This window comes from Thermobia domestica, chromosome 6 (assembly GCF_964235325.1).
Source record: "Thermobia domestica chromosome 6, izTheDome1.hap1.1, whole genome shotgun sequence".
In the NCBI taxonomy this organism is placed as follows: domain Eukaryota; kingdom Metazoa; phylum Arthropoda; class Insecta; order Zygentoma; family Lepismatidae; genus Thermobia; species Thermobia domestica.
The window spans coordinates 23016461-23029710 of NC_137459.1; the positions used below are offsets into that span (position 1 = coordinate 23016461).

General features: G+C 40.2%; 1 protein-coding gene across 1 annotated transcript in view; it reads right to left on the bottom strand.

The window, feature by feature from the left end:
• LOC145687884 (protein O-linked-mannose beta-1,2-N-acetylglucosaminyltransferase 1-like) overlaps nt 1–13250 on the bottom strand; it is a 177103-nt gene that overhangs the window by 63571 nt on the left and 100282 nt on the right. Inside the window, exon 7 of the mRNA XM_081761402.1 lies at nt 782–886. Within this exon, the coding sequence (XP_081617528.1) occupies nt 782–886 (105 nt within the window). The remainder of the gene's footprint in view (nt 1–781; nt 887–13250) is intronic.

Here is a 13250-nt window from a genome sequence, read left to right on the forward strand (position 1 = left end):
AAGCTGCCATATTTATTGTTCTTTATATGCAAATAAATACAATTTTCTGTTGAATTAAGAAAATTACTTATAAGCAGCAAATATATTCTTACCAGGAACACCTTTTCTGTAGGTGTTAACGTAACTATATTCTTTTTTCATTGCAAGCAACGAGTTTCTTTCTTTCTTTTTTTATCAAAGAAATGTAAAAGCATTCATAGTTGAAGGATAAGGGGAAAAAGCAAGGAATGTCCATTTATGTGCTTTTTCGGGTGCTTTGTCCTATCTGTTGGTGACTATTGGTACTATTTGACTGTATATGCCATGTATGCGTAGATGTAGAAATGTCCATGTAAAACGGGCAAAAGATTTAATTATCCCTATTCTTTTTACGCGGTTTTCAATATTAAAACGCCGTTTTCTCGAAAATGCAGTTTTGTGACATTCCTTCTTTTTTCCCCTTACCCTTCAGTTGTAAACACCACCAAGAAATTGAACTTCTTTTGCTGATAAAAATAACCTGTTTATATTTCAATATTTTAACTAAATATCTGCTCAGAAGATATTAAATGGTGGCTTAATTCAATTTTAAACTTCGATTAGTTCATGTTGGTTTTTAAATTAAGACATTTTATTTTCATACAGTAAAATAAATACAGTTCAATTAATTATAGATGAATCAATGTAAAAATGTGAGATACCAAAACTTAAAATAAAAAGAACTAAAATTGTATTGTGATATTTGGACAATAAAATTTGCTAGTGCACATATACAAAGCTAAAAGAAAATTAAGCAACTTACCATCACAAAATACGTTGTAGTCATTAGAGTTAAAGTGCTGACAAAAATACGCACGTTCCTTGTTTTCCCGTGGGAAAGGATCTGGGGAGATCATCCGACCTGTTACTAGAAATATAAGAAACATGGCTAATTACATATACAATTTCCTTAAATGGTTAAAATCTACAAGTTACTTCAGAAGTTACCTATAAGCTTTCTCTGAGGCTAGCCTATAAGCTATGTCAGAAGTTGGTCGACATACTGCGATTAATAAATATTCTGACTGCAGTCCAGACTCTTTCGATCTAGATGTGCTCAATATTTTTCTTAGGATGTGCTCAATATGGTGGAATTCATCTTACGACCCTGCTGCCGTGTCGTGACAAAACGCTGTAACTTTGGCGGAGCAGTTTTGCGAAAATGAGCCGTAAAGTTTTCATCCGAAAATGTGATCTGTATCGTGTAGAGCCAGTGTAAGTAAGCAATAATGGTCAACCAATCAATTTTCACCAAATTTAATCACACAACATGCATTTACGTAACATTACATGTAACCACGTGTTTCCAAAGTCAAGATACACTGGTTCTACACGATACAGATCACATTTTCGGATGAAAACTTTAAGGCTCTTTTTCGCAAAACTGCTCCGCCAAAGTTACAGCGTTTTGTCACGACACGGCAGCCTGATAGGCATTTAAAAAAAACTTTGATTGGCATATTTTCTTAAGTGTTTATAAACATGACAATGTAACAAACATCAGTATATAACCAGCAGCTTAAACACCTTGAGCAAAACGCTAGCCCTCAAAAATCCTTTTTGTACGTGGATGTAATTTGCCACTCACCAATCACGGACACACCAGAGTTATTAAGAATTCTTATTTTGTAAATTTCTATAGAAGTTCATTCTTTTCTATCTTTTGAGTCCAAATTCTTGTATCTTTGTTAAGTCAACTGCGAAAGAGCAATTTAATGGAACACAGCTGGAAGAAAAATTATAAATTCTTTCGCTAAATGTTTCATCAGATATTTATGGAGATGAAGAAGTAGACCTGATTGGTATAGTGGCTATTGTACATCAAGTGACTACTATTGCACTAGTTATGAGGCTGCAACTGCTCGCACGACCGCATTTCATAATACAAATCTAACTCAAACAGTTTTTGTAGTTCTTGTGGGTGCGAGAGCTCGTAACTCTGAAGTGAAAAGATAGATAAACTTTGGTTACGGAAATGGTTTCAGGAGTACATTCCATTGCTATTTGATACCCTACATGATCCCCTTGCTATTTATATTTGACCGCAATTCAATATGGCGCCTTTCAAAATGGCGGTCACGCACTTTAAGTATCCTCATATATAGATGTCTTATCCCGGTTTACAATGGTGAAGTCAGATCTACCAAAAACTTTTTCATCTTTGTGCCAAAAGGGTATTCTTGAACGTTGCCTACCGGATTTCAAGATGGCGTCGGTCCAGTAGCTCAACGAAGCATTTCCGCATCGAGTGACAATTACTATGTTGCTTAGTGACTCGAACTGAATCTTGTCACTAATTTTCATCAAAATTCAACTATGACGGTTTATGGGCCTTGCTCGTAAGCAGGGCTTGCTAACTTAACATAATGTGCGTTATTATCAATTCGTTATTTGTTACCATACCTATATGATAACGAAAACTGAGACTAAATGAATAACGTTACTGCGTTAAATACCGTTTTAGCTGTTACTGATAGAATTACGGTACTTATTAAAAATACCGTTATTGGCAGGTGAAGAGAGCATTTCGTTATTAAGGTAGGGTTACTACTGCAACGAAGTTAATGCATGATAACGTAATAGATTTCATTAAAATGATAACGTTAAAGACATGACTGTTTAGCTCAATATGAATTGCATTTAATTGCATCAACTATATTCGTTATTTGTTACGGTTCCAATATCGTAACGAAAAACGAAACCAATTTAGTAACGTTATTGTCATAGTGATCATTTCAAATGTTACTCTCACAATTACGGTACTTATTAGAAATAACGTTATTGGCAGGTGAAGAGAGCATTTCGTTATTGAGGTTATCGTACAGTTGTAATAACTTATTGAATGCTAACTTAATAGGTTGTATGTCAATAATAATGTTAAATACAGAACTTTTTAACGTAATATAATTGCATTAAAATATTCGTTACTTGTAACCGTTCCCATACCGTAACGAAAAGGAAAACTAACTGAATGACATTATTATTTTAGGTATTATATCAACTATTACTCTTATAATTAGGGTATAGAGCTCCTCCGTGGGTAAGCGGTTAACGTACGCACCTTTGGCGTGAGAGATACGTGTTCGATTCCCGGCGGGAGATCATGTGATTCGGATTCCACGTTAATCAGTAGGTCCTGTCTCATATAACCTCGCTGCTAAAAAGGACGTTAAACTCAAAATCAACTCAACAATTAGGGTATAAAAAGTAATGTTATTGACAGAAAAAGCAGCATTTCGTTACTACTTGTAAGATTAAGAATCAGTTCTGTACAGTTGCATTAAATGTTATTCAACGGTAGTGCGGTAAATCGTAAAGGAGAAGACTTGCTTAAAAAATGAAAATGAAGTATTTGGTTTTATGTCCCATGCTTATGCCGGATAGGCTAAAATGCATGTCGATTGTAAGAATAAATGTGAGAGAATTAAAAAAGTGGGGAAAGACGGGATACCCCAAGAAAACTCACACACATTGTGTTTGTCCTCCATAAAACCCACTTGGCTCAAACTGGCATCGAACCAGGAACTCCACGCAGCAGAGTGAACGCTCTACCAATGAACCACCGCGGCCCCTTTTCTTCTTCATGTACGACTATTTTTTTTTTTTTTTTTTTTTTTTTTTTTTTTTTTTTTTAGTTAAAGAAAATTATATCAAAACTTAGCCAATATCCAATATTTGTTAAATATATGAGTACACTCTCCCAAAGGGACAGTTTTGGAATTCCAACCAATGACGCTTCAGAAAATGTTAAGAATGGAAATTGAAGAAGTACTACTGAATTACTATAGTAACTCGTAAATGTTACAGGAAAGTGTACTATTTCAATTTTGAATCCAAACTATTAAATTATAAACAGCATTTCATTTCTTCTGAGCACTTGTCTTTTCTGCGGGACGCTCGGGGTTGATTTCCGCCGTGAGCTCATGTGATTTGGATCCTACGTAAAACCACATCACAGAAAGTCTTGATAGTAAACATTATGTTAAACTCCAGACAAATAAGCTTGTTTTAAACAACCTTCAGTGTCATATTTTTCAGTGTATAATTGGTTAATTGATTGGTCTGGAGTTTACGTGAATCTATAGCTAACGTAGGGCCCTAAGGACTTGATGTTCTACCAGGAATCAAATCCTGCTCTCCCGCGCCAAAGGTTTGTATCCTCGTCGCCAAAAGTGCCTTTACATCGCCGTGATGGGTATGTGACTGCGCAGTACTCTAAGGAAGGGATGGTTGCATAAGAATTTGTAATTAATTTTGAAGAGTTTTTATTTTGACTAGGGAAATAACGTAGGTATAGAGAGTAAAGGCACAGATTTCAAGCATCAGTGCGCTGTCATCTCTGTTTTTCAATTTATTGCCTTATATGTTAAGTTAAAAATCACAACATCTGTCACTTATAGCGTAGATCATCTTACTTTTTAAAATTGCCACTTTAGCTTATTTGTCCAAACACTAATCTCCAGACATGATGTAGAGAGAAGAGAAAGAAAGAAAGACATCTGTAAGATTTATGTAATTCACTAAGGAACTATAGGAACTGACTGAGCTAATTACTGCTACTAGCGCTTTTCACTCTTCAGGAATTTACTACGATATGTTTCCTAAGTCCTAAATCTGTGCATGAATTATATCATTCGCCTCACTGTAATTATTTGGGAATGGAAACTGATTACGCTGAACGTGAATATGTTTCGCTGTCGTAAAGCAAGGATCGTAATAAATGTAAATAAGGTTCACATTATTATATAGAACACAGAAGTATTTATTCCGAGTATAAAACAATATAATACAGTAACTAAGCAATATCATAATCACTAACGCCCGCAGATTTTTTTCCAACGGGGGGGGGGGGAAGACCCATATAGAAAAATCTTTGAGACCCATATGGAAAAATCTTTGAGTTTTACGTCCCACGTTCTTGCCGGTTAGGCTAAGGGAGACGGTGATGATGAGTAATGAATGAAATGGTGGAATTAAGAAAGTGGGAGGAAACGGGAGAACCCCGAGAAAACCCACGCACACGGTGTTTGTCTAACACAAAGTTCAATTGGCGTGGGCTGGGGTCGAACCCGGGGCCCCAAGCAGCAGTGGTGAACGCTGTACCACTGAGCCACCGCCTCCTCTGAGTCAAACGGCCACGCGTCAAAAGGGGCCCGAGTCAAAAGGTTTCCGCAACAAAAGGATGCGAGTCAAAAGTCCCAAATCGAAACGCAACTCGAAACAAGAGCCCGGGACAAAAGGGGCCGAATCAAAACGCCCCTCATAAATATAGCCCGGGTAAAAAGGGTCCCACGACAAAATGACCCAAGTCAAAAGGCCATGCGCGAAACGGGCCCGGGGGAAAGGGGTCCGTTACAAAAGGACCCGAGTCAAACGGGCCCAGGAGAAAAGGGGGCCTGCAGCAAAAGGGCCCGAGTCAAACGGCCCCGGATTAAAAGGGCCCGAATTGAAACGCAACTCGAAAAAAGAGCCCGGGACAAAAGGGGCCGAATCAAAACGCCCCTCATAAATATAGCCCGGGTCAAAAGGGTCCCACGACAAAATGACCCAAGTCAAAAGGCCATGCGCGAAACGGGCCCGGAGGAAAGGGGGTCCGTTACAAAAGGACCCGAGTCAAACGGGCCCAGGAGAAAAGGGGGCTTGCTGCAAAAGGGCCCGAGTCAAACGGCCCCGGATTAAAAGGGCCCGAATTGAAAAGAGCCGAATCAAAACGCCCCTCATAAATAGAGCCCGGTCAAACGGGTTCCACGACAAAAAGACCCAAGTCAAAAGGCCCTGCCTCAAACGACCCCGGATGAAAACCCACGAAACGGTGTTTGTCCACCACAAAGTTCAATTGGCGTGGGCTGGGATCGAACCCGGAATCCCAAGCAGCAGATGTAAATGCTCTACCACTGAGCCACCGCTGCCCCTGAGTCAAACGGCACTGCGTCAAAGAGCCCGGGTCAAATGGTCTGCGCAACAAAAGGGTGCGGGTGAAGTCCCGAATCAAAACGCCCCTCATCAAAAGGGCCCGGGACAAAAGGGGCCGAATCAAAACGCCCCTCATAAATATAGCCTGGGTCAAAAGGGCCCCACGACAAAATGACCCAAGTCAAAAGGCCATGCGCGAAACGGGCCCGGGGGAACGGGGTCCGTTACAAAAGGAACCGAATCAAACGGCCCTGTGTAAAAATTTCCCGGTTAAAAGGGCCCGAGTCGATAGGTGACGAATCAAAACGACCCTCATTAAAAGAGCCCGAGTCAAACTCGTCCCAGAACAAAATGGTCCAAGTCAAAAGGCTCTGCGTCAAACGGGCAAAGGAGAAAAAGGGTCCAGCTACAAAAGGTCCCTAGTCGAACGGATCCAAGTCAAAAGGACCCTCATAAAGAGCCCGGGTCAAAAGGGTTCCACGACAAAATGACCCAAGGCAAAAGGCCCTGCGTCAAACGAGCCCGGGTGAAAACCCACGCAACGGTGTTTGTCCACCACAAAGTTCAATTGGCGTGGGCTGGGATCGAACCCGGAATCCTAAGCAGCAGAGGTGAACGCTCTACCACTGAGCCACCACGGCCCCTGAGTCAAACGGCACCGCGTCAAAGAGCCCGGGTCAAATGGTCTGCGCAACAAAAGGTTGCGGGTGAAGTCCCGAATCAAAACGCCCCTCATCAAACGGACCCTGGTCAAAAGGAGTCGAATCAAAATCCCCGTCATTAAAAGAGCCCGTTTTAAAGGGTCCCTCGATAAAATGACCCAAGTCAAAAGGCCATGCGTCAAAGGGGCCCAGGAGGGAAAAGGGTCCGCTGCAAAAGGGCCCGAGTCAAACGGCCCCGGATTAAAAGGGCCCGAATCGAAAGGAACCGAATTAAAACACCCCTCATAAATTGAGCCCGGTCAAACGGGTCCCACGACAAAATAACCCAAGTCAAACGGGCCCAGGATAAAAAGAATCCCGCTACAAAAGGTCCTAAGTCAAACGGGCTCGAGTCAAAAGGCCCCTCATAAAAAGAGCCCGGGTCAAAAGGGTTCCACGACATAATGACCCAAGTCAAAAGGCCCTGCCTCAAACGAGCCCGGGTGAAAAACCACGAAACGGTGTTTGTCCACCACAAAGTTCAACTGGCGTGGGCTGGGATCGAACCCGGGATCCCAAGCAGCAGAGGTGAACGCTCTACCACTGAACCACCTCGGTCCCTGAGTCAAACGGCACCGCGTCAAAGAGCCCGGGTCAAATGGTCTCCGCAACAAAAGGGTGCGAGTGAAGTCCCGAATCAAAAACGCCCCTCATCAAACGGGCCCTGGTCAAAAGGAGCCGAAAAAATCGCCCTCATAAAAGAGCCCGGATTAAAGGGTCCCTCGATAAAATGACCCAAGTCAAAAGGCCCTGCGTCAAACGGGCACAGGAGAAATGGTGGGCCTGCTGCAAAAGAGCCCGAGTCAAACGGCCCCGGATTAAAAGGGCCCGAATCGAAAGGAGCTGAATCAAAACGCCCCTTATAAATAGAGCCCGGTCAAACGGGTTCCACGACAAAATGACCCAAGTCAAAAGGCCCTGCGTCAAACGAGCCCGGATGAAAAACCACGAAACGGTGCTTGTCCACCACAAAGTTCAATTGGCGTGGGCTGGGATCGAACCCGGGATCCCATGCAACAGAGGTGAACGCTCTACCACTGAGCCACCGCGGCCCCTAAATCAAACGGCCCCGCGTCAAAAAGCCTGGGTCAAATTGTCTCCGCAACAAAAGGGGGGAGTGAAGTCCCGAATCAAAAGGCCCCTCATCAAACGGGCCCTGGTCAAAAGGGTTCGAATCAAAATGCCCCTCATAAAAATAGCCCGGGTTAAAGGGTACCTCGACAAAATGACCCAAGTCAAAAGGCCCAGGTGAAAAACGGGCTTGCTGCAAAAGGGCCCGAGTCAAACGGCCCCGGGTTAAAAGGGCCCAAATCGAAAGGAGCCGAATCAAAACGCACCTCATAAATAGAGCCCGGTCAAACGGGTCTCTCGACAAAATGACCCCAGTCAAAAGGACCTGCGTCAAACAGGCCTTTGTCAAAAATGGGCCCGCTATAAAAGGGCCCAAGTCAAACGGCCCCGCGTCAAGAGGGCCCGGGTCAAAATGTCTCCACAACAAAAGGGTCCGAGTCAAAAGGCCCGAATTAAAACGCCCCTCATTAAGAGGGCCCCGGTCAAAAGATCTCCGCAACAAAAGGGCCCGAGAATAGTTTGTTAACGCAAAAATTTGTGATTTAGGTAGCGATAATAAACATAACAATTATAATGACTGTCTGCATTTTTGCATTACGTTACTATACTCAGAATTTTTGCGAAGACTGTTAAGGTATGACAACCAACGTCAGTAACAGAGGCGACTTTTGATGGAAGTTACAATTTTAAAAATTAACGTTTTACGAATGTAATTCACGAGAACTGCGCAAATGTATGGTGGAATTTCATTTACGGTCGAAAACATTAATGGTCTCAAAACAAAAACACAACCACTTTTTGTTCATTGTTATGCAAATTTAATGATGATGATTATTATTATTATTATAATTATTATTATTATTATTATTATTATTACTTTTTCTATCATCATCATTAATAATAATAATAATAATAATATACAATGTCAGTGGTAGCCCATGCTTTCAAACCAGTATATGCCACTGCTCGAAACTATTAACTCTATATTAACATCGGTCGTCTTTCGATCATTTTATGTTACTTCGTCCCACTCCCTGGGGTGTGCAAGGATGCCTTCTTAATCCTTGCCCCAAGGCAAGAAAAGCAAACAATATTTTCCAAAACACAGCAAGGCTTAGAGAAGGAGTGACACACAACGCACACAGCTCGCTGTATAGCTGCAAGAGACCTATGGGTAATTTGTTGCCCTCTTGTTACAAGACGTTTAGTCAGTAGCTATCAAGGTCAGTTCCAGCAGCAACAACTAGTCCCTTCTCTTTACTTTTCACGAATATTTTTCACCTTCATGCGTACAGGTCATGTATTGCGTAGATTAAATGACATGTGTCAAGTATATATTCTCAAAAAGATATGAGTACTCAAAAGGCAAAAACATGTAGTTATTTTTGTTTTCCCCTTTTCTATTAGCCAGTGAAAGTGTGTATGGTTGTTTCACATCCCTCTTGTAGTTTGCTTACTATTCCTTCTTCCTTTTAGTTGAGCTTTTGGCTATGAATACCACCGCGACAAATCGTGGTTCTTATGATAGTGGCGTATTTTCGCCCCGAGAAATTACGGAAATAATAAATAATGTAGACTACGGTGCTTTTGAAACGGACGATAAACGTAGTTTGTAGGAAGATTATAGCATCAATTTGTGAGACACATGCCTTTTTCATATAGGCTCGCTGCTGAACGGGACGTTAAATCAGTGGCGGAGTAGACACACACATATATACAGGGTGGCCCATTTTAATCTTTCCACGGAAATATCTCGAAATCTTTTGAGCATAAATAAACTGAACAAAAACTCAAATTGGAAATACCGTGGGGCAAATCGAACGGCGATGTCGCGATGCCCCCAGAGCCGCTTTTCAAGCGGGCCTGGGGCTAAATTAAAAATATTAAATGGAAACATGGGGCGAGTGAGACTTCATCCGATAGATCTTTAAAAACTAAGAAGCGATGTGGCAAAAGATTTTTCATATCGGTCACCGTGTTCAAAACGGCCGCCAAAATATGTTACCTGTATCACATAAACGTCCAGTAGCACTAATATGGAAACGGTTGAACATAAATCAACCAAACAAAAACGCAAATAGGGAAGTCGTGGAGCAAATCGAATAATGTTTTCGCGGTCCCCCCAGGGCCGCCTTTCATCTTAGCCCAGGCCCAACTTTAAAATTTTATATGAAAATATGGGTCACGTGATACCTCGTTCGATAGGTCTTCATACACTAAACAGCGTTGTGACAAAAATTGTTCATATGGGCCACCGTTTTCAAAATGGCCGCCAAGACATCTTGCCTGTATCAGATAAAACGACCAGTACCACTAATATGAAAACGGTTGAAGATAATGACGGATGAACAGAATAAAACTCCTATAGGAAATCATAGAGGGTATTTATCATTCCACGGCTCGAAAATGTTGCAACGGAGGAAATGATTAGAGTAAAGGTGCCATAATGCAAAGGAGGAAATCTAATTCCTAGAGAACGGTCCAACGATAAGTGGGTGAAGGGGACGGGAAGGAATGGTGAAAATCCAAACGAACACCTTAGTTTTTGCAAATTGTATCTACACAACAAAATTATCTGTTACATGTTTTTTATGAGATATATATGTCTAATGGAAAAAAGTAGGTAAAATTCTTGTTAAACGGTACCTTCCATTTTGATTGCAGGAAATAATTTGTGCAAAATGAATCAACTCAAATGCGAAACCAATTTGTCGAACAATGTAATTTTAGAACAATGTGTAGAAACGTTGGTTTTCTCAAAAGTCGTCTGCAGAATATTGGTTCATTACAATACCATTTACTTGTACACCCCAAGTGTTTCAGGACCTCCTCCGTGGCTAAGCGGTTAGCGTAAGCGCCTTTGGCGTGGGAGACCCGGGTTCGATTCCCGGAGGGAGCACGTGTAGTTCGGATGGCACGTTAATCAGTAGGTCCACGTCTCATATAGCCTCGCTGCTGAACGAGACATTAAACCCAAAATCAACTCAACCAAGTGTTTCAGACAAACCATACCTATTGCAAGTAAATGTGGGGTTCTCATTTGAAATTTTACCATTCATTTCCGCTTCACCCGTTACGGAAGGAGATCGGAAAGATAATTTTCTAAGAATTAGAGTTCCTCTTTAGCATTATCACTTATACTTTAATAATCTTTTTCTTCATAGGATCATTCTCGAGGCGTGGAATGAATAATACCCTCTGTGATTTCCTATAGGAGTTCTATTCTGTTCATCCGCTATTATTTTCAACCCTTTTCATATTAGTGATACTGGACGTTTATCTGATGTAGGTAACATATTTTGGCGGCCATTTTGAATACGGTGACATATATGAAAAACCGTTTGCCACATCGTTTTTTAGTTTTTAAAGATCTATCGAATGAAGTGTCACTCGCCCCATGTTTCCATTTAAAATTTTTAAGTTGGCCTCGGGCCCACTTGAAGAGCGGCCCTGGGGGCACCCTGATATCATCATTCGATTTTCCCCATGGTATTTCTTATTTGAGTTTTTGTTCAGTTTATTTATTTTCAACCGTTCTTGAGATATGTCCGTGGAAGATTAAAATGGGCCACAATGTATGTATATATATATATATATATATATATATATATATATATATAGTAAAATCTGTCAACTTGGCCACCTGTCTATCTTGGAAGTTGGCCACATTGAAACAATGTTTAACCCTATGATGATAATGATAAATTTACCTGCATATCTTGGCCACGCAAAGTACCATTTTGTTGTTTTTCTTAACTCTTTCGTATTCCCATACTCGAAGCAGATGTTCTGTATTTGTAAGTGGAGACAAAGAAGCATAGATTCCCATGATTTGTTCTTGGAAGTCAAAGGGTAGAACACTACCCTGATAAAGGGTTGGGGAAGGAAGACATAAATAAGAAAAAGCACGTACAGGAATTCCGGAAATGATTGCACGTATTTGTTTACCCTGTTTTGGTAAAATCATTAGCTATAGCCTATCAGCTCCGTTCATCAGTGGAAAGCTTTAGTAATTTCGGAAAATTCTCAAGGCTAAAGCTAACCATCTCAATTCTCAACTATTGGCACATGACTTCTTGTCAAAAGGTAGTGGAGGTTTTGAAATATGAATTCCCTTAACATTTCTCAAAACATCTTTTGCTCCGAGGAAAACACTTGTAGCTCATTAACAAAAAGTAGTTAAATGATTAATCTATATACATTATTTTAAAGTAGCTGCCGTGCCATTGCTTATTAACAACCAAATAATACTAGAAATCCTATTCTAAAAATACACGAATCACACTTATTTTCTGCAAGTTGGCCACTTTTCAATGGAACCAATGTTGGCCAGCATAGACAGGTTTCGCTGTACATATATATATAGTATTTGTAAGGCATATGTTTACTCTCTTCCTTTAAGTATAAAATTTTATAATTAGTGAAATTTGGTGAATAGTTTTTTTTTTTTCGAAGCATAGATTTCTGAATGGTACCTCATTTGCAAGAAATGGGGGCATTACTTCCCCATACCTTCCTTAGGGATAGTCATTTCTAAATACCTTAGAAATGAACTGTAAAGTGAACAAAAAAAAAAAAAAAAAAAAACGATAGAAGTAAAAAAACCAAACACCTTACAACACCTAACTTAATACCTAATACCAAATACCTTAACTAATATCTTACACTTTTGTGAATGAACTCCATACCCTGTTCTTCATTTCGGTGAAAACATTAATAACTTTTTTTTTTTTTTGAATTCACGTTCCTACAAAGCTTCTATACCAAGTTCTTTATTGCAAGTGTCAGTAATTCAGAAAGTTTGTCATGCTGTTTGCTAAGTAAGTCACACTCTTTTCAGGGCATTCATTGAATGTTTACAAAATACTGGAGTTGATGGAATGCTCAATACCATATTTAGCAGCTTCGTTGTTTCCTGATATATGCTTTGAGGTTCATTACTGAGAATATATTTCAAGTATTCAGGAAGAGAAATGTGTTTGTTCTATCGAAACATATGTTGATAAGTTCATTCTTAAGCTGATCTGAGCAAAAAGTATTAGGAAAGGTGGATATCAAGTCATTCAGTTGGCCGTATGGAATAATTTGTTGATGCATACTAAATATTCTATAATGACCAGATTTTTGTATTTTTCAAATCTTTCATCTGCACAATTATTGAGCGAAGAATCTAATATAAATAGAGTTTCTTTGTGTGTCTATCTAAATAACTTTGTGTGTGTGTGCCAGTGGACCAGATGAGTGGACCGAGTTACCAAAATTTGGTCACGGGTACCTTGATCCAGGCCCCAGACCGAGACAAAAAGGTTTCTCTTTTTCAAAATTCGAACCGGGGGGGGGGCATTTACCGGGACATGTAAAAGTACTGGTCACTGTCGCGAAAAATATAAAAGTGATAGAATTGCCAATACATCTACACTTTTCGTTAGGGAGTCTTCTTTTTTTATTCTGATGTTGGAGACATGTAGGGACAATATATATATATATATAATAATGTTCTTCAAGGATACAACAATTTAACACTTTATAGAGGGAGCTCGAAAGATG